The sequence below is a fragment of the Pongo pygmaeus genome, chromosome 15, assembly GCF_028885625.2.
Source record: "Pongo pygmaeus isolate AG05252 chromosome 15, NHGRI_mPonPyg2-v2.0_pri, whole genome shotgun sequence".
NCBI lineage: Eukaryota > Metazoa > Chordata > Mammalia > Primates > Hominidae > Pongo > Pongo pygmaeus.
The window spans coordinates 60,179,982-60,199,472 of record NC_072388.2 but is presented as its reverse complement, the minus strand read 5'-3'; the positions used below and the strand labels follow the sequence as shown (position 1 = coordinate 60,199,472).

Here is a 19,491-nt window from a genome sequence, read left to right as displayed (position 1 = left end):
TCACCTTTCTTCTATGGGATCTACTTGTTCCAGTAAAAACTACATGGGTTGCTGTTCGTGGAGCACATCTGCACCCTTCCAACAAACTATCGATGCCCTTTTCCCTCCCTGGGATATCCTTTTTGCCTACCAACTAACTAAATCTTTAGTTTAGGACAAGATGTAACTCAGAAAATATCTCTTCCATGAAAATACTCTACCCCTATCCCCACTTCTAGACTGAAACCACTTGCCCTCCTCTGATCTCCCACAACCCTTAGCCTGCCCCTTCATTTCAAACCTTCCACCCAGCCTTGTAATACCCTCAGAATTCCCTGCATGACGCCTTGAACAGAGGAGGCATTCAATAAATGTTTGCTGAATGGCTTAATCAACTGTTGAAATATTTAGAACTTTCTGAATAACATTTTTTTCATTCTCATCTAGATAAGTGATTTAGTGCAGACAGTTGAGCTTGTCATCAAAGGATAAACACATGCAATGAAGCAGTATAAAAATATACATCATCTTAAGATCTTTCAAGACACGTGGAAGGTTTTAGGATTAACTGCATAAAGAGAGGTGACATGTCAGTAAATAGCATTATACCTTAAAACAAATCTAGCTTTCATCAGATTCAATTCTCAGGAGAACCAAATTGAAAGTGCCCAGAGAACTGGTCTTTTTATATGAGGGGATCTCAAAACCATTCTTCACACAGAAAGACTTTATTTTTTGAGGTATTTGGTTTTTTCCTGGTTATCTTTTCAAAGAATCAGCATTTGATTTCATGGGTTTTCTCTGTTGTCTTCCTATTTTCAACTTCAATGATTTCTGCTCTAATTGTATTATTTCTTTTCTTATGCTCGCTTGAGGCTTAAATTTATCTTCCTTCTCTAGTTTCCTGAGGTGGAAATTTCAAATCTTGGTTTTAGATCTCTCTGTTTTCCTACTGTATGCATTTAATGATATACATTCCCATCTGAGCACTGCTTTTTCTGGATCACACATATTTTTATAAGTTATATTTTCATTTTCACTGGACTCTAAATATTTTTTATGTTCTCTTGAGTCTTCTTCTTTGACCCATGTGTTACTTAGAATGTGATGTTTAACCTTCAAATATTTGGGGGTTTTCCAGCTATCTTACGGTTACTGATTTCTAGTTTAATTCCATTGTGGTCTAAAAAGATACTGTTTATGGTTTCTCTTCTTTTAAATTTGGTAAGGTATGTTTTACAGCCCAGAATGTGGTCTATGTTGGTAAGTGTTCCTTGTGAGCCCGAGAAGAATGTGAAAACTGCTGTTGTTGGATGGAGTATTCTATAAATGTCAACTTCACCTAGTTGCGATAATGCTGTTTGTATCACCTATATCCCTACTGATTTTCTGCCTGCTGGATCTATCAATTACTGAGAATACTGAAGTCTCCAACTACAGAAGTGGATTTGTTCATTTCTCCTTGCGATGCTATCAGTTTGTCTCATGTATTTTGATGCCTGTTGTTAGGTACATACATACATACATACACACATGTTAAAAATTGTTATGTAATACTACACTGGTCTTTAAATAAAACAAAACTTAAATAAAAATGTTAAGTCTCCTTGGAAAACTGACCCCTTTATTGTTGTCCCCTCTTTATTCCTGATAATTTTCCTCGTTCTGAAGTCTGCTGTGTCTGAAACACTTACGCCAGTTTGCTTTTGATCAGTGTTAGAATGGCATACCTCTCTCCAACCAGGCATTTGGTTTTATATGCCTTAGGAAGACATCGCCAAAGCAGTGTCTGCATGTCTCCTAACTAATAGTCTTTCCTGCTCTTTACATAGCAGGTGACCCACTGAAAATCAGGCCATCAAATATCCAGGCACTATAGGCCAAAGAGAAAAAGAAATAAAATAACAATAGAGATGTATCTTAAATTCCATGTTTTAAACTCAAAACCATAATCTTGTTTATCTAGAGCTTCTCAACTTATCTTGGTGTGCATAAGACGGGCTGCCACGGACTGCAGGGCATATTCCTGTGCTCACAAGCCCATGCCACGAAGTGACAACGATTCTGGCTTGTGAACTGTCTTCTCACTTGGGACTGAGATTAACAGCATACAGGTCAATTATTGCTGTCATATTGACTATATATTTGTTTTTTCCTAACTTTGAAAGTTCAATGGAATTTTTCATACCTAGTAAAGTCAAAATTAGATCCAAGAGTATGTCTTATTCAGTCCATCCAAGGGAAGTAATGTTTTACCTCACCTCTTCCAGAAGAGAAGGTGAGATTTTCTTATCCACATGCAGGCTACTGCTCTAGGATACGTGGTGCTATTTTATCAATCATCCACATAGTGAAACGGGTCCCATGTATATAAACTATGTGATGATACTCATGCCAAAGGTTAAGGGGGACCCAAATGACAGGCAAGCCTGATGGGCCTGGCTAAACCACCTGACTGAGGGCTCTTCTTCCATTCCTGCCACTGTATTTCATTCCAGTTATGCTAGAAACACTAGTAAATTGGTTTCATCTTAGATTGTGAAAAATAAATGTAACATGTAGTAACTTACAAGATCACTGACAGCTTAACTTTGAACATTTCTCACTTTTTTTTTTTTGAAATCATAACATTTCAAAAAACAACTTGGATAATAGCTTATGTTCCCTGGACGGGGAAAAAAGAGAAAACAGCAGTGTGCTACTTTTCATCCCTATCTATTATCAATAGGATTGTAAAAAACAAAAGTTTATCTTCAAAATTTAAGAGTATGCCCACAAAATCACATTACCTTTTAGTACTCTCATGTTATTGCAGAGACAAAACTTTAAACAATGAAACTTTATTAGGTATCCTGGCTTTAGAAATAAAAACGTCCCCTTTACATTGTCTAAAATATGGCCAAGATCTCACCAAACTAAAGAGTTGTATCTACACAGGGGTTTCCTTTGACCTACAGAGAGTTATTTATCACAATATTAAGGGAAGATACCCTGTTTTCTCTTGGTATAATCATTTTTTTTAACATAGGAACAAAATGAAACATGGTTTTAAAAATGTTTCCTTACCTTGGCACTGATAACCCTGTTTCCCAAACACTCCCCTGTTGAAGAGAAGAAAACTACCATCAGTCAAGTATTTCAGCAATAACCCTCTTATAGTTCTTAAGGAAAACAAATTTCATCCTCTCCTCCTTTATGAAAAACACAATTTCAGGGAAGAAGCAAAGATGATGTGCTTTCTGAGCCACTGTTTGTTACTATGAGACACAAGAAAAAACCATGTGCTGGATTAGCATGTGCCGTATGATACAAATGGGTGGGTAAAAACCATTCCCATTCCATCTACCTCCACGGCAACTTCCTAAGTCCTCAGTGGCAATAAATCCTCATCTGTACGTGTGATTAAGCCTCAGCCTGAAGAGTTCCAACCTTATTCTCTCTCACATAAAGATGTTCAGATGCTGAAGTAAACAGACACAGATACACTGTGGAAGTGCACAGATGAGTCTACCACAGCTGCCTGTCCCAGGGGACCTGCCCTTGTCCCTGTGTCCATATCACCCCTGGAGTCCACAGGTGGGCAGAGTTGCCACCACAATATGCCCTTCAGGCCCACCACTTCCATCTTTGTCTCTCCCAAATATACTCTATGGGTGATGGTAATGATGGTAATATTAGGAGTATTCTCATTCTCATTAACAAAGACCACAGTAACTAAGCCCATAGGATGTGCCAGGCACTGAGCCAAGCAGCTGATATATACCATTTCATTTAATCCTCACAAAAAGCCACGGGAGGCCGCACACAAAATAACATGGTTAAGAGCACAGACTCTGAAGCCAGATGGCCTGATGCTTTGAGCCACAGTTTCCTCATCCATAAAAGGGACTAATGATAGCAGTCCCTGCTGCATAGGTCTCTAATGAAGATTAAAAGTTGTAATATAAAATGCTCAGAATAGTGCCTGGGCCTTTAAGTACTATATGAAAGCTTATTATACAAGTAAAATAAGATTGTTGTCTCTATTTTGCAAATGAAGAGACATTGACAGGCTACGCAACTTGACTAAGTCACACACCCAGTTGGTGATGAGACTGGATGTCAGAGTCCATACTCTTAACCATATATATTAATATATACACCAATATTTTAAGTGTGTGTGAGAGAGACAGTATGAGTGTGAGGGTGTGTGGGTGTGTGGGGGGCGGGGGCGTTAAAGGCTGGTTGAGTACAGCTAATGTTTCTTTGGTGGAAAAAAGTCAGTGAAATGATCAAATAAGTTTCCATTATGAATGCCAGTTCAGGTCAGGGGCCATCACCACTAATGCCTACAGGCGCCTGGCAGGTCATGTAAAAGAAACAGAAAGGTGTGACATGAAATACATTGCAAAAGGCAAGCACCCTTAGGTCACAAGTGAGCAAACCACAGAGAGGTGGGGCTGTGGCTAAGTCGAGTGCAGCCTCATGCAAAGAGGAAACGTGAGCTCAAAGACGCCAGGGCTGCTAATTTTTTCCCAAAAAAAAAAGTAATACAATTTTTCTCCTAAATACAATAAATGTTATGACACATTTGTTGGCTTCATATCTATAGCCAGTTTAGCATCTCAAAATTGTTGTTTCTTGATTAAAAATGTCAGAAATACTAACTAGCCCTGGGTTCTGACTGTTGAAGATATAAAATCCAAAATAATCACAGAAAACAAAATACAAAGTAATTAATCAACATTCAGAAACTGCTCTGATCCAAGGGCTTCTGCCTTCACTAAACAAAATAATTAAAGTCGACAACAAAAATATAGATCTCCTTTCATGCTACCAAACTGTGTTTTCTCCTTCTGAGATGGGTGTGTGAGGGTATCTTTCTTTCTTCCCTTTCCAAATAAATATGCTTAATTTATCACTAAAGATAACTATTGCTTAAATTTATTTTACATTTGCCACTGAGACTGAGACTTAAGCTTCAGTTGTATGTCTAGTAAGATATTGCCCCAAATCTCTAGAATTTCTCAATGTTGAATTATCTTAGTTCCTACTAATTGCCAGGGATTAGATTATAGTATATGATCACTGAAGGCTATTATCTTCTGCTACATACCAAGAGGCCATAGACTACTTTGTGTTTAGTTTTCTTGCAACCATTAATTTCCATAAGTCATAATGCGATTCATGCCTTCTTAAAGCAATACTGTTGATTATTCTTTGGTCCTTAGGGGCTGATTATCCAGTTTACTGATTGTTTATTGACTTATTAGCCTTTTTCTCTGATTTATGCTTTTGGACCAGTTTAGGATTCATTAGCATCTTTCCCAAGATGATTTTAAAAAGAAATGATATCTAAAACTTGGATCTGTAAATTATTTAGATGTTTTTGCAATGGAGATTTAAATTACTGGGTCAACATATTAGAGTAAGAGGCAAAAATCAGATCCCGAAAGAATTCTTAAATAATCATGCATTCTGCTGAAGTCATACATAACCACAGGAAGCCTATTAGACAGAAGCTCTGAGGAGGACAGAAGTCAGGGAACCCCTTACCAGATAAACTCCCTGCAGTGAGAGCAGTAGGTGGGCTGCCTCAGATATGTGGCCATGAACTTGTGTCCATTGATCTGGTGGACTCGCCTTCGCATAGCCCTTTGGCGCTTCCTGGTAAAATGTTTGAAGATCCGGTCTCTCTGGAGAGTAGCTATATATTAAAAGGAAGGAAAAAAAGAATAAGATGTAAGGAACCTAACGCACCTAATAGATGAGAAAGTTTGATAGTTCAAGTACTCCCCAAATTATTTTTTCTTTCTTCAAGATCTAAACCATCCCCCCCAAAATCATTATGGCTTCCTAATAGGACTCTTTACTTTGAGACAGGACCTCACTCTGTCACCCAAGCTGAAGGGCAGTGGCTCAATCACGGCTTACTGCAGCCTCGAACTCTCAGGCCCAAGTGATGCTCCTACCTCAGCAACCCAAGGTGCTGGGACTACAGGCATGCACCACCATACCTAGCTAATTAAAAATAATTTTTTTTTATAGAGATGGAGGTCTCGCTGTGATGCCAGAGCTGGTCTCCAACTCCCAGGTTCAAGTGATCCTTCTGTCTTGGCCTCCCAAAGTGCTGGGATTACAAGTGTGTGTCACCGCACCCAGTCATGTGGCTTTTTAAGGTTAGACCTATGCAAACCCCTGAGATGCCCACTGCCTTGTTATAACTGGCTATCATGGGCCAATCTCTTGTAGTACAGACCAAGGGTTTCCCAGCATTCTGATAGCGCAGTATGTGACAACAGCATGGTCTCCTAGCTCTGGTCTGGCTGTCTGTGACCTCACGTCTATCTATGGGCTATAAGCATTTCTCATTATTCTCCTTTAATTCTGGTACCTCACAAACTGAATGGGGGAATCGCCCACAGCACAGACTATGAGAGCTCTGTCCAAAACCCATTGGTACAGGATCACCTCTGCTAACCTGGAATAGGTAGAAATTAACCTGGAATAGGTGCAAAATTCCTTTTCTAACCTCATGCTTTTAAAACAGTGGCTTCTAATCTGAGGACTCTGAAAACTACATCATTATGTCTTCCAAATAATTATACTACAATTTTTCTAGTGTATGCAGAGACTTGTGATTAATAAAATATAGCTTATTTCCTCAATAATGCTTTAATCATTGAAACAAAGGAAATTTAAGAAATCATGAAAGAATAATTTGCTAAAAAATTTTAAACCCTAGAAGAGACAGAAGATTTCAAAGATAATCTCAGATACCTGTTACAAAGGAAATTATAGAACAATAAGAAAACACAGAAAAATATTATACTCCTAGGATAAGATAAAGATAATAAAACCTGGCCGGGTACAGTGGCTCATGTCTGTAATACCAACACTTTGGGAGGCTGAGGCAGGAGGACTGCTTGAGTCCAGGAGTTCAACACCACCTGGACAATATAGTGAGGCCCTGTCTCTTAAAAAAAATTTTTAAAGGGATAATAAACTCTAAAGGCATCCAAAGTTCACAGATTTGCAATTTAAGAAATTTAAAGTTCTGTTTGGCAAAAAAAAAAAAAAAAAAAAAAAATACAAAGCAGAAAGTTGAAAGAAATAAACTGAGGGAGGGGAGGACTTGTAACACATGACAAAGGTTTACTACTATTTATAATACACAGAAATCAATTTTAAAAAATATGAATAATCCAGTAAAAATGGGGCAGAGGATGTGAAGAGGTAATTCCTAAAACTGTAAGTGCAAACAGCCAATAACCATGCCAAGATGTCCAATCCTACCCAAGACGGACGCATAAGAACCAGAAGCTAAATTACATTTTTACCTCTTAAGCTGGCAAATACTTAAAAGGATTGCTAAAGTGTCCTTTTTAACAAGGGTGAGGTGAAACAGGCACCCCCATCCTGTCAGTAGGAGTATAAACCGGGCTCCAGTCCTGACCCTACCACACCGGCTCTCTTTTTCTTGCTAAGCCTCAGGGTTCCCATCTAGAAATCAGGTGGCCCCTTCTTCCTAGGGTTTTCCCAAGGACTGAATCAGGTAACACATTCAAAGAGCTTAGCACAAAGCTAGGCACATCGCAGCATTCAAAAAAATGTAGTTATTTAGGGCAAGTGCAGTGGCTCACATCTTTAATTTCAGAAATTTGGGAGGCTGAGGTGGGAGATCACTTGAGCCTAGGAATTGGAGACCAGTCTGGGCAACATAATGAAACTCCTTCTCTACCAAAAAAAATTAAAAAAAAAAAAACAACCAAGTGTGCACCTGTGGTCTCAGCTACTAGGGAGGATCACTTGAGCCCAGGAGGTTGAGGCTACAATGAGCCATGATTGCACCTCTGCACTTCAGCTGGGCAATAGAGCAAGACCTTCTCTCAAAAAAAAAAAAAAAAAAAAAAAAAAAGAAGAAAGAAAAAGAAAAAAAGAAAAAAAATGTAGTTATTTCAATAATAATTTTTTATTTTTTATTTTTTTTTGGATAGTTTAACTCTGTCACCAGGCTGGAGTGCAGTGGCGTGATCTCAGCTCATTGCAACCTCCACCTCCCAGGTTCAAGCTCTTCTCCTGCCTCAGCCTCCCAGGCAGCTGGGACTATAGGTGCGCACCACCAAGCCCAGCTAATTTTCGTATTTTTAGTAGAGACGAGGTTTCACCATGTTGGCCAGGATGGTCTCGATCTCTTGACCGTGTGATCCACCCACCTCAGCCTCCCAAAGTGCTGGGATTACAGACGTGCGCCACCATGCCCAGCTTTCAATAATAATTTTTGTGGAGACCAATGTGACAATACCTGTCAAAGAAATTAGAGTCTACACAATAGATCTCAAAGAGTGAAATGCAGAAAAAGTCCAAATGAATTTGGATAAGACACCAACATCTTCAGAGGTTCCAGCATAGTTAAAATTATACCTGCCTCAGTTTTTGTTTGGAGGTAGGTGTAATCTTTGGCAAACAGCCTAGTTACCTTCCTTCTTAAGTTTCCCATATGTCTCAAGAAGATAAAGATGCTCCTGTCATCCACCCTGTGGGAACAGTGTCATAACCAATAATCCTGACAGGTTCTAAGGACTGCATAAGAACAAAAGTTACTACACTACACTGCCCTCTTCCACGCATGATACTTCTAGAAGTCATTTAGAAACCACAAAGTGAACAGATTTTAACATTCCTTTGCTTGCAGATGACAAAATTAGGCTAATGGTATCACTCTCTATCCAGCCTCTGTTATCACCAGCCTGAGACCGAGCTCAATACTGGCCAAAGCAAAACTTGTATTGAATTATTAATACTAAACACTTATCATATATAGATGCAAATTAAGTTCTCCCTGGGGATCTAATTACCAAGAATTAACTTATTTAATCCCTTAATACTACAAAGATTGGTTAAAATGCCAGTCCACTTCCATGTTTAATATTTCATCAATTGAATCCTATTTTTTTTCTTAACAGCTATTGCCACTGCAATTTTCCAGTTGATTCCTTATAACCAGAGGAGGATTTAGGAAAAAACTGCATGCCAATCCTTTCTTGCCACCTTCACTCCTGCCTTTTCACCTTCCTAAACTGCCCTTTCCTCTTTCCTTCCAACCATTAAGAGTTAAATTAGACTTAACCTATCTGCCTCAGAGCCTGAGCAACCTCCCCCAAATCCTAAAGCCGGGGACATGCTAACCCACTGTTCCCACAGCAGCCTGGGAGTGCACCTCAATCTCTTCTCTCACGACCTGGGGCCGTGTCTCTTTTACTTATGCCCCAGGCACTTCCCATGCACTTTCATACAGGGACATGGACAAACTTCACTCTGCCCTTTTACATTATTTTGCACGTGTGCCTCTGTTTAGAAAACAAACATACACACTCATGCACCTACACACACACCTGGGACTTTGCAAGACATTTGGTCACATAAAGAAAACTGGGGCCCCCATGGCTTCCAATGACTTTCACTGTCACCATGTTCTAGACTGCTGCCATGAGCAAAAGGAAACAGCTCTCCTACACACTCTTCATTTGCCTACAGACTCCAACCCCACTTCACCATCGGAATGCAGAGGGAACTTCCTCATTGTTTGCACCGCCTCCTGTTTACTTAGGACTGAGTTAAAAGGACTAAAAAAAACCCTATTGAATACTATGGTGCTTAAATCAACCAGGGCTTTAAGAAATCTCTCAGATCATGTTTTAGTTAGACACGTCAGGCAACCCTAACATGCTCTGCAGCCAAAACTTGCATCACAACTTCTGTTTGGCTCCTTAGGTGCCTAATGGCTCTAAATAAATAGGAAGCTGGCTCTGTGTCCCAGCATGAAAATTCACATTCCAATCTCCAGAGGAGTGCTGGCCTGGAGCCCTGATCTGCCTCACCAGAAGTGGGTTTTGAAAAGCCACCCCATCCACAGGGTGCAGAGTAATTATGTCAAATATAATGAAGATTAACTATTCTAAAATCCCATCTCTTCTGAACTAAAATTATATTTCATAAAACTGGACTGTCATCCCGTGCTCGTTTTGAGAACTTTAGAAAGCACAAGTGACTAGGAGTCACCAAACAACCCCAGGGTAAGTTTTCATTTGCAAAAAAAAGTTGCACCGGACTGAAACTTGTGTTGGTCATGTGAGGCTTCTGTGGAGGAGGAGTATGTCTCTGAGAATTCCTATTCTCGGTTGCTGTGATTCTGTAAACTGTTGTAACTTTATCTCAAAAACAGTATTAAATACATCATCCTCTTTGGTCTTTTGTTCTATCTGCCTGAATTTATGGTTTTATATCCCAGCAGCAGAAATATACATATTTGAAAGTACTTCTAAAATATTCCAACCTAGGGCAAAAGCGTGGATCACAGCTCCTCATTTTTAAAATGATTGTAAGCAAATTAAATCAGAGAAAATTTCTGGCATGGCACATTTTAGTTTCCAGAATTACTGGCGTAAAATGCACAGCAAATATAACTTTGATTCAGTGTAACATACGATTGAACTCAAGCTTAATTTGCCTAATAGCAAAAGCACTGTGGTTTATTGTGGCTTATCTTTAAGGAGGCTACACTGAGAAAACAGAACAGCCTTCTATATGACGACAGACAAGAGAGTTTGGTGGTTGAGGCTGTGGAATCTGGAGCCTGGGGTGTGCAGACGGCTTCTCCCCTTATAAGCTCGGTGGCTTTGGGCAAGTTGTTTAACATCCTATGCTTCATTTTCCTCATCTATAGAACATAAAGGGTATGTTCCTCATAGGGCCATTTGAGGACTTGATAAGTTAATAAGCACAGCATAATTAGAGAAGTACCCGACAGGTAGTAACTTACCTAGTATAACTGTGAAAACCCTTACTTCACACTACCCTAGAGTTCTAGGAATAGAAAGGATTTTTTTTTTTTTAAGAGACAGGGTCTTGCTATGTTGCTAGGCTGGTCTCGAACTCAGGGGCTCAAGTGATCCTCCTGCCTGGGCCTCCCAAACTGCTGGGATTACAGGTGTGAGCCATCGCACCTGGCCGATAGAAAGGATTTTTAATTCAGCTGTCTATTGTCTAGAAAAAGAATGAATACCTAGGAAATTGGGGCCTAGAGAAGTTAATGTACCCCGAGACACATTTAGCTAGCTTGTGCTAGAACTGACACTAAAATCTTCCACACACACTGCACTATGCCCTTTATTAACACCAGGTCTCCTGGTATCCCTGGAAAGTAATAAATTTTCTAGTGAGGAGACAGAAACTAACAGGAAGGTTAGGTGAGGTCAAGCAGCCAATGACAGAAGTGAGGACGCCAGACTCTGTTCACTATTGTTGAACTACTGGATATACTATCAAATGTCTTTTTTCTTCTTCCTGAGATAATTTGCTTTATCATTTGTACACATGGGAGAAAACAACTGTGAGAAAAACAAACAGAAAAACCTTAGAGTTAACCAAAAGCTACTAGTCAAGAAAGAACCAGAAAATATTATGTGGTTTATGTCTGCAAAATATACCCCAGGAAGGTAATGAGGTAAGGTAGCAAGAGAATTTTGCTTAACATCATCAAAAAAACTGAATAAGAACTACTTGCATAAAGAATGATGCATAAAAATGTAAACACAGATGATGATGATGTCTGAGACAGTAACACATAGACCGAGATTAGGAGTGCGTTAAACAAATGCCTAACTTAACTAACTTAAGTTGTAAATAGCCACTTAAATGGCTATTTACAACTGGTAAATACAATGGTATTTTACAATCCTGGTTTTATATACTTGAAAATGTAAACATTTAAATGGGTATTTACAACAAGCACACCCCACCAGTGGGTGACAGTGACACGAGCACTGAGCAAAGAAATCACAGGAGTTGCAGATATAGTCCTGTAACTAATTAAGGAAGACTTCTATGTTAGTAGTCTTTGGAAAAGAGGAAGGAGAACTTGGTGAATTAGAGCAGGGAGGAGGTATCAGGAATTTTGTGCCAGCACCTGTGATAAAGACTGCAACAAAAGGTTTTGGTATTTAAAAATGGCAGCAAGGCCCGGTGTGGCGGCTCATGCCTGTAATCCCAGCATTTTGGAAGGCTGAGGCGGGCAGATGACCTGAGGTCAGGAGTTCAAGACCACCTGGCCAACATGGTGAAACCCCACCTCTATTAAAAATACAAAAATTAGCCAGGCGTGGTGGCGGGCGCCTGTAATCCCAGCTACTCAGGAGGCTGAGGCAGGAGGATTGCTTGAACCTGGGAGGCAGAGGTTGCTGTGAGCTGAGATCACGCCATTACACTCCAACCTGGGCGACAGAGTGAGACTCCATCTCAAAAAAATAAGTTGAAAAAAAATGGTAGCAAAAGCCCCCCTCAATGGCACTAGCAGTACAGAATCCTCTGTGTTTTTTGAAAACAGCTTAACTATGTAACTCATAGTTATTTCCAAACTCAGATAAAGTGGTTGGACTCACTGTATTAGACCCGGATCTCACTGTGGAGACCCAAATCAACAGGTGCTACACGTTTCTCAGGGCTTTGGTTCCCTCTGAGGAATCTCAGACCACACAAACACCAACCATCCTGCAAACTAAATAGGATGGCAAAAGAAGGAGAGGAAAATAATTTGTTACTAGACTGACTCTCTTGAGTAGAACCTATGGCTCATAGCACCCATGCAAGCTGAGCCCATGCTCACTCATCACTCCAGCCTTCTCTGCCAGCAGAACAGTGATTAGAACAGAACGTTGCATGTGAGCATCTGCAACAGGGCCAAAGTTCCATCCAGAACCATGAGAAAAGCCTCTCGCCACATCAGGTTGGGAAGAGAGTCCTGACCTCCCATTTTCCACTCATCATCATCTTTCCTTTTTCATGTCTGTGATCTGTGCAAACTCCAAAGTACAAACTCTCCCCTTCTCAGTCCTTGAAGAAAGAGGCCTTGGCTCCAATAACAGCTCTGGTTCCTCTCTCTATAATCGTCTTTCTTAGTCTCCCTCACTGGCTTTTCTCCTCCACCCAATTTTTAAATATGTGTATGCTCCAAGGTTCCCTGCATACCATGCTTCTAGTCTTTCTGGATGTTCATTCATCAACTGCCTGTACACTGAGGATTCCCAAATATACAGCTATAGCTCTGGTTTCATTCATTCATTCATTCATTCATATTGAGATGAGGTTTGCTGATATTGAGATGAGGTCTCATTACATTGCCCAGGCTGACCTCAAACAGCTTCTGGACTCAGACCATCCTCCCACCTGAGCCTCCAGAGTAGCTGGGACTACAGGTGCATACCACTGTGCCTGGCCAGCTCCGGCTTCTAGCTAATAAACTTATTTCTAAGTAGCTTCTCAGCATCTCTTCAAGGTATCCCCAAGCTACCTAAAACTTGGCATTTGTTGGGCTGAACCCTCTTCTCGGCCTCCTCCACCCTCTCTTTCTCCTAGCTAATTGTACCACTATCCTTGGAGTCACTCAAACAACCTTAGAGATGTCTTCAGATCTCCTCTCTTGCTTCGCTTATCCTTGTTCTACTCTGTCTACACCTGTCCTCATTTGGATTCCCCCAGGAGCAGAGTTTAAGATGGGGACTTAAGTTGCAAGTAGTTTATTCGGGAAGGAACCCCCAGATGCACCAGGGGATTACAGAAGTGAGACAGGGAGGGGAAGAAAACCAACGATAAGGGTATTACTAAGCAGGTTTCCAAGGTGGGCAACTGAGGCTCCATTCCTGTCGGGAATTTCAAGGACCTGGTTGAACACCCTCAGCGGGTGAGGAAGTTGGGTTATTTATCCTCTGGCTCCCATTCATCACTGGCTGATGGCTGCTTCAGGGGTGGGGGGTATTAATTTTTCAGCATTTCCAGCTTTCTGTTGTGGTATGAGAGGAAATATGGGTGGGGGATCCATATTTATTTATCTGCTATAGTAATGTATTTACATTTACCCTGGTCCTGATTTCTCACTGAAATTTTACTGCCATATATGCTTTTAAAAAATCTTAAGTAGAGTTGGGGTCTCACTATGCTGCCCCGGCTGGTCTCAAACTCCTGGGCTCAGGTGATCCTCTCTCTTTGGTCTCGCAAAGTGCTAGATTACAGGCATGAGCCACTGTGCCCAGCTATGCCATATATGCTTTCTGTAGACTTCTTCAAGGTGAAGTGAAGTAGAAAATGTTTACAATAATCTTCAACTTTCACTGTGTCTACTCCTTTCTGCACACATAAGGATGGAAATTCCCTCCTGTCCTATTATCAATTGCAAGAATCCTACAGTTTCCTTCTACAAAAATGTTCAGAATTCCTATTCTCTTGCTGTGATTCTATGAATATTTCGTTTTCCTCTATTGACGTCATCCATAAAAAGGCTTTTAGCTGCCACTTCTTCATTCTTCCTTTTTGGTGTTTTTTTTTTTTCATTAACAGTAGGTCAGACATGCTTCATTTTTTAATACATGAAAATTAAATATTCCTCAGTGGATCATCACCACTCGGTTTCAGGATGATGAAGAAAAATGTTTCTGTTCCATCACATTTGGGTTGCATAATGTGGAGGTGCAACCGCACTATGACTCTCACTGTCATTCTATCTGAAAAACGGTATCTCAAAATGGTATTATTGTCAACTCCAAGCTTAAGCAAGATAATGTATCCTGGTTTTATATACTTGAAAATGTAAACATTCTCCAATTATCTGGAGATTTTTCTCTGATTCTTCATTACTAAATTTAACTGGAGAGAACGTGTCTCATTCATGAGCCTCTGTCCTCCTGATAACATTTTAAATGTAATGTAAATGCAATGTAAGGGAACAACGTAGCTATGATGTGGTCTCAGCTGTCAGAGAACAGGCACCATGTAAGATCTCTCTTTTTGATTTATTGTTGTCCTTGTTTATAAAGACAATACGATGATCGCTATGGAAAATGTAAGTGGTACAGAAAACTATCATGAAGAATCTCTTTTTAAAAATCATAAATCTTATTACATCAATAATCACTGAAAATCCTGGTGTACATGCCAAATATATACTGTACATCTACAGTCTTAAATTAATGATGTATGTCATACTCTATGTGTTGCGCAGCCAACTACTTTTCACCCAAAACATCTTTTCATATCTTTTTAAAAGTTGCTGTTTCTGTTCTTGTAGCCACTAATACTAAACTTACCATTTAATCATATTTCATAAAGTATGTATACATTATCACAACTTAAAAGTAAGCTGATAGCACGATCATATGATCCCCGTGAAAGCAGGGCTCCTCTGTTTAAAATCTGTGTATTTTTCTCATTTACTTGAAGCTCAGGGACTGTTCTCTCTACCCCCACCCCAGCCTCCAAGCCCAGGTTGATCTTCCTTCCTCACAAAAAAGATTCTTACACAAACAACCTGTCCAACCAAAATCTTTTCCAGATAAACATATGTTTCCTGCTGAGAACTAAAAGAATCCTGCCCTTTAGTTTGGCTTATTCCATTTCCCTTTTGATTTTTTTTTTCTCTCTTATCCACTGGTAGACTTCTAAAGTCCCTTTTAAGCTCTCAAGTTCTGGTTTCACGATTTTGGAAAAATCTTAAAGGATATTAGCCATGAGGAGTATGCTGCCGAGTCATTTCCTTCTCCAAGTGCATGGTGGAGAGAAAGCTCTGCTGCCTTCCTCGTGTTTCTGATTCAACATGATTTTTAAAACTGCTGTACTGTTGCTCACTGTAAACAGACTAATTTGAAATCCAACACCAAAGATTAGCCACCTTTATCACAAAACCAAGGTGAGAGCTTTGAACCTCGGCCACCATTTTTTGATAGCTTTTTTTTTTTTTGAAGAGGTTGGGGGGTGAGGGGAGGGAACTTAGAGGACAGGTCAATAGGTGCAGCAAATCACCATGGTACATGTATACTTACGTAACAAACCTGTACGCTCCGCACATGTATCCCCCCCCTCTTTTTTTTATTAAGAAGAAATAAAGGAAAAAAAAAGAAAAAGGTAAAGGGGATCATGGTGGCTCACGCCTATAATCTCAGGACTTTGGGAGGCTGAGGTGGGAGGATCACTTGAGGCCAGGAGTACAAAACCAGTCTGGACAACATAGCGAGGGACTCTGGAAGTCATGTATTCGTTCTGTGCTTGGTGGCAGGCTTTTCTGGAAATGGAAAAGGCTGAGTCAAATAATCGGTGAAGTTCCTTCTAGCTCTTAAGAGTCCATGATCCCAGTAAAACTAGCGTTACTGCTGGGTGCAGTGGCTCGTGCCTTTAATCCCAGCACTTTGAGAGGCCAAGGCAGGAGGACTGCTTGAAGCCAGAAGTTTAAGACCAGCCTGGGCAACAAAGCAAGACCCTCTGTCTATTAAAAAAATAAAATAAAGTAAGAAACTAGCTTTCCAGAATGAGGGAAAAATAAAGATATTTCAGAAAACTGAGATTGTTCACTACCAAATACCTTCACTAAATAAAGAATGTACTTGAAGAGAATGTACTTGAAGAAGGAGGGAAATGTTCAAGGGAAGGTTTGAGCTATACAAGAAAGTGGTATGTTAAAAAATTATAAACGTAGGTAAATATAAACAAAGAAGGATGGAATAAGTAATAACATCTAGTTAATGGAGTTTCAAAAGAAAAAAAGACATCAAAAATATCAAGGAACTGCACATAAGCCAGGAAGAAAGTGACTGGAGTTAAAAACATTCTAACATCCTTAGATTGCTCAGTAGGAGGGTAAAGTGGTAGCTAACTTTAGACTTTGTTACACAGACATGTTAAAATTCCAAGTATAATCACTTAAAAAAAAAAGAGAGAGAGATTCTATCTTCCAAACCAATAGAGGTGGGAAAAAATGCAACTGGTAGAGACAGTGGTAGAGGGAGAATCTCAATAAACTTCTAAAAATAGGAAATCTAACCACCTGTTGTTTATAAGGCACAAACCTAAGACATAGGTAGAAAAAGTAGAAAGTAAATGAATTAAAGAAGATGCAAAGCGGGCAAATACTAGCCAAAAGACATGCAATGCAGCCACATTAATGTCAGATAAAATACACTGTAAGAGAAAGAATTGCTAGAAATAAAAAGAAGTGATTGTATAATAAAAGGTTTTACCAGGAAAATATAACAGTATATTTGTATATGTTCAGTAGCAGAGCTTTAAAGTAAACCAACAAACAGCATTTACTCATTACTGCAGAGCTATACTGTTGCAGAGCTGAGTGGTGTCGTAGGATTACATTCCCTTCTCTAAGCATGCATTCTAGAACACTCTAAAAAGAAAAAAAAAATCCAAATGGCAACATTAGCAGCAGCGAATCCATATGGGTCTGCAGCAATTCGATTCTTGCTTCCTTGGAGGAAAGAATTTGGCCAGAGAGGATAAGGTAGAATGAGACCAAGGCAAGTTTTAGAGCAGGAGTTAAAGTATATTAAAAAGCTTGAGAACAGGAATGAAAGGAAGCAAAGTACACGTGGAAGAGGGCCATGTGGGCAATTTGAGAGATCCAAGGACCCCGTCCCATGCTTGACTTGGGATTTTTACACAATGGCATGGTGCTGAGGTTTGCGTCTCTCCTCCCTTGGTTTTTCCTGGGGGTGGGCTGTCCGCATGTGCAGTGGCCTGCCAGCACTTGGGAGGGGCCGCATGTACAGTGTGTTTACTGAAGCTGTGCGCATGCTCATTTGAGGCATTTTTCCCTTACCAATTGAGTGTTCCTAGAGGATGATCATACACCAGCTAAACTCCACCATTTTGTCTCAGCATACAAGTTTGAGCCCACTCATCCAACGCCTGAGATCCTACGAGGAAGCTGCTGATTGGCCGGGCGCGGAGGCTCACGCCTGTAATCCAAGCATTTTGGGAGGCCGAGGCGGGCGGATCACGAGGTCAGGAGATCCAGACCATCCTGGCCAACATGGCAAAACCCCATCTCTACTAAAAATATAAAAAATTAGCCGGGCGTGGTGGCACGCACCTGTAGTCCCAGCTACTCAGGAGGCTGAGGCAGGAAAATCGCTTGAACCCGGGAGCCAGCGGTTGCAGTGAGCTGAGATTGCGACACTGCATTCTAGCCTGGGCGACAGAGCGAGACTCCATCTCAAAAAAAAAAAAAAAAAAAAAAGGAAGCTGCTGATTAAGAGCTTAAGGTGTTTTCTATCTACTGGGAGTCCGCTTTCTCTGGTGCAAGCTGTGACCAACTAGTATGTTAGAGAGACAGTTTAACAACCACCTGACCATCATCTGATGGCTGCCTGACATTCTTGTGGGGGAGGGGGGCCTCTCCTGCCCCGCTGATATCTGCCTAACTACTCTAACAGCAAGGTCAGATACCATCCCTATTCTTTTATTCCACTAAGTGTTTGTTCAAAATCATACCATGGCTGGCATCTGCTTTTCTATTCACGGAGATATGCTTCATTTGTCTTGGGTAAATACCTAAGATAAGAACTGCTGGGTAATAAGGTAGTGGTCTGTTTAGTTCTGTAAGAAACTGCCAGACCATTTTTCAAAGCAGTTGTACCATTTTGAACTCCCACTAAAAATATGAAAAGTTCTAGTGCTCCACAGTCTCACCAACATTTAGTGTTGTTGGTCTTTTTCATTTTAGCCTTTCCAGTGGTATCTCATTGTGGTCTTAATTTGCATATCCCTGAACCTAAAATTGCTGAGCATGTTTTTATGTGTGTATTGCCCATTCATATTTCTTTTGAAAAAATGTCTGTTCAAATCTTTTGCTCATTTTTTAAAAATTGGGCTGTCTTTTCATTGAATCATGACTTTATTTAGGGGGACACAGTCACTGTTTTTCCTATTGAGAAAAGCAGCATATGCCTCTACTCTTGATTCCATGGAATTTACCTGATAACTCTTTGCCTGAGACTATGTATGTGTAGACTGAAGGTAAAGAAGGTTTCAGAAAGGTTAGGGATCATGTTTACTTTTTCTACGTACATATTGGAAGACAGCGGGGTAGAGAGAATAAAACCTACAAAATCCCATCTATATAGTATTATTCTGGCCAGCAGATAGACGAAAATCACACTTCTGCAAAGTTTTTATACCATCTCTAGCTGAATAAGAGAAACTAGTTAAATTTTAATATTTTTAAATTTTAATAAGATAATTCAAATTACATTGTTTCTGCTTCCTCTCTATTTACAAATCCTAGTACATATGGGTTTTTATTTTATTTTCCTGGCCTCTTTAGAATGGGTCTTGTTAGTTTCATTGTCAAGTTCTTTATTAATTGAAACAGATTTGATTTTAGTAACTGCCACTGTAACTAGCCAACTATGACACAGTCCACAAGACACACATTCTAGGATTCCCGGAGGCCCTGAAAACAATGGGTGTGACTATTCTCCATTATTTGAAAGTAATGTACTCAGTTATTGTACAGACTGATTTTTAAAAGAAATTCCTCAAATCCTTCTGTGATCACAAAGACAAAAAACAGTGGACAAGCACATGCTCTCTAACTGTAAAGCATTTATAAATGTTTCTTCACCATCTGTCTTTTGAGAAACAGAAGGTTGCCTCAGTTCTATAGGTTTCTATTTAAGCTGTTACCCAAAACTTACAAAT

General features: G+C 40.0%; 1 protein-coding gene across 1 annotated transcript in view; it reads right to left on the bottom strand.

The window, feature by feature from the left end:
- PRKCH (protein kinase C eta) overlaps positions 1 to 19,491 on the bottom strand; it is a 228,023-nt gene that overhangs the window by 101,167 nt on the left and 107,365 nt on the right. The window contains exons 3-4 of the mRNA XM_054449890.2: positions 5,515 to 5,665; positions 3,046 to 3,080 (exon numbers count right to left, since the gene is read on the bottom strand). Coding sequence (XP_054305865.1) covers positions 3,046 to 3,080; positions 5,515 to 5,665 — 186 coding nt within the window. The remainder of the gene's footprint in view (positions 1 to 3,045; positions 3,081 to 5,514; positions 5,666 to 19,491) is intronic.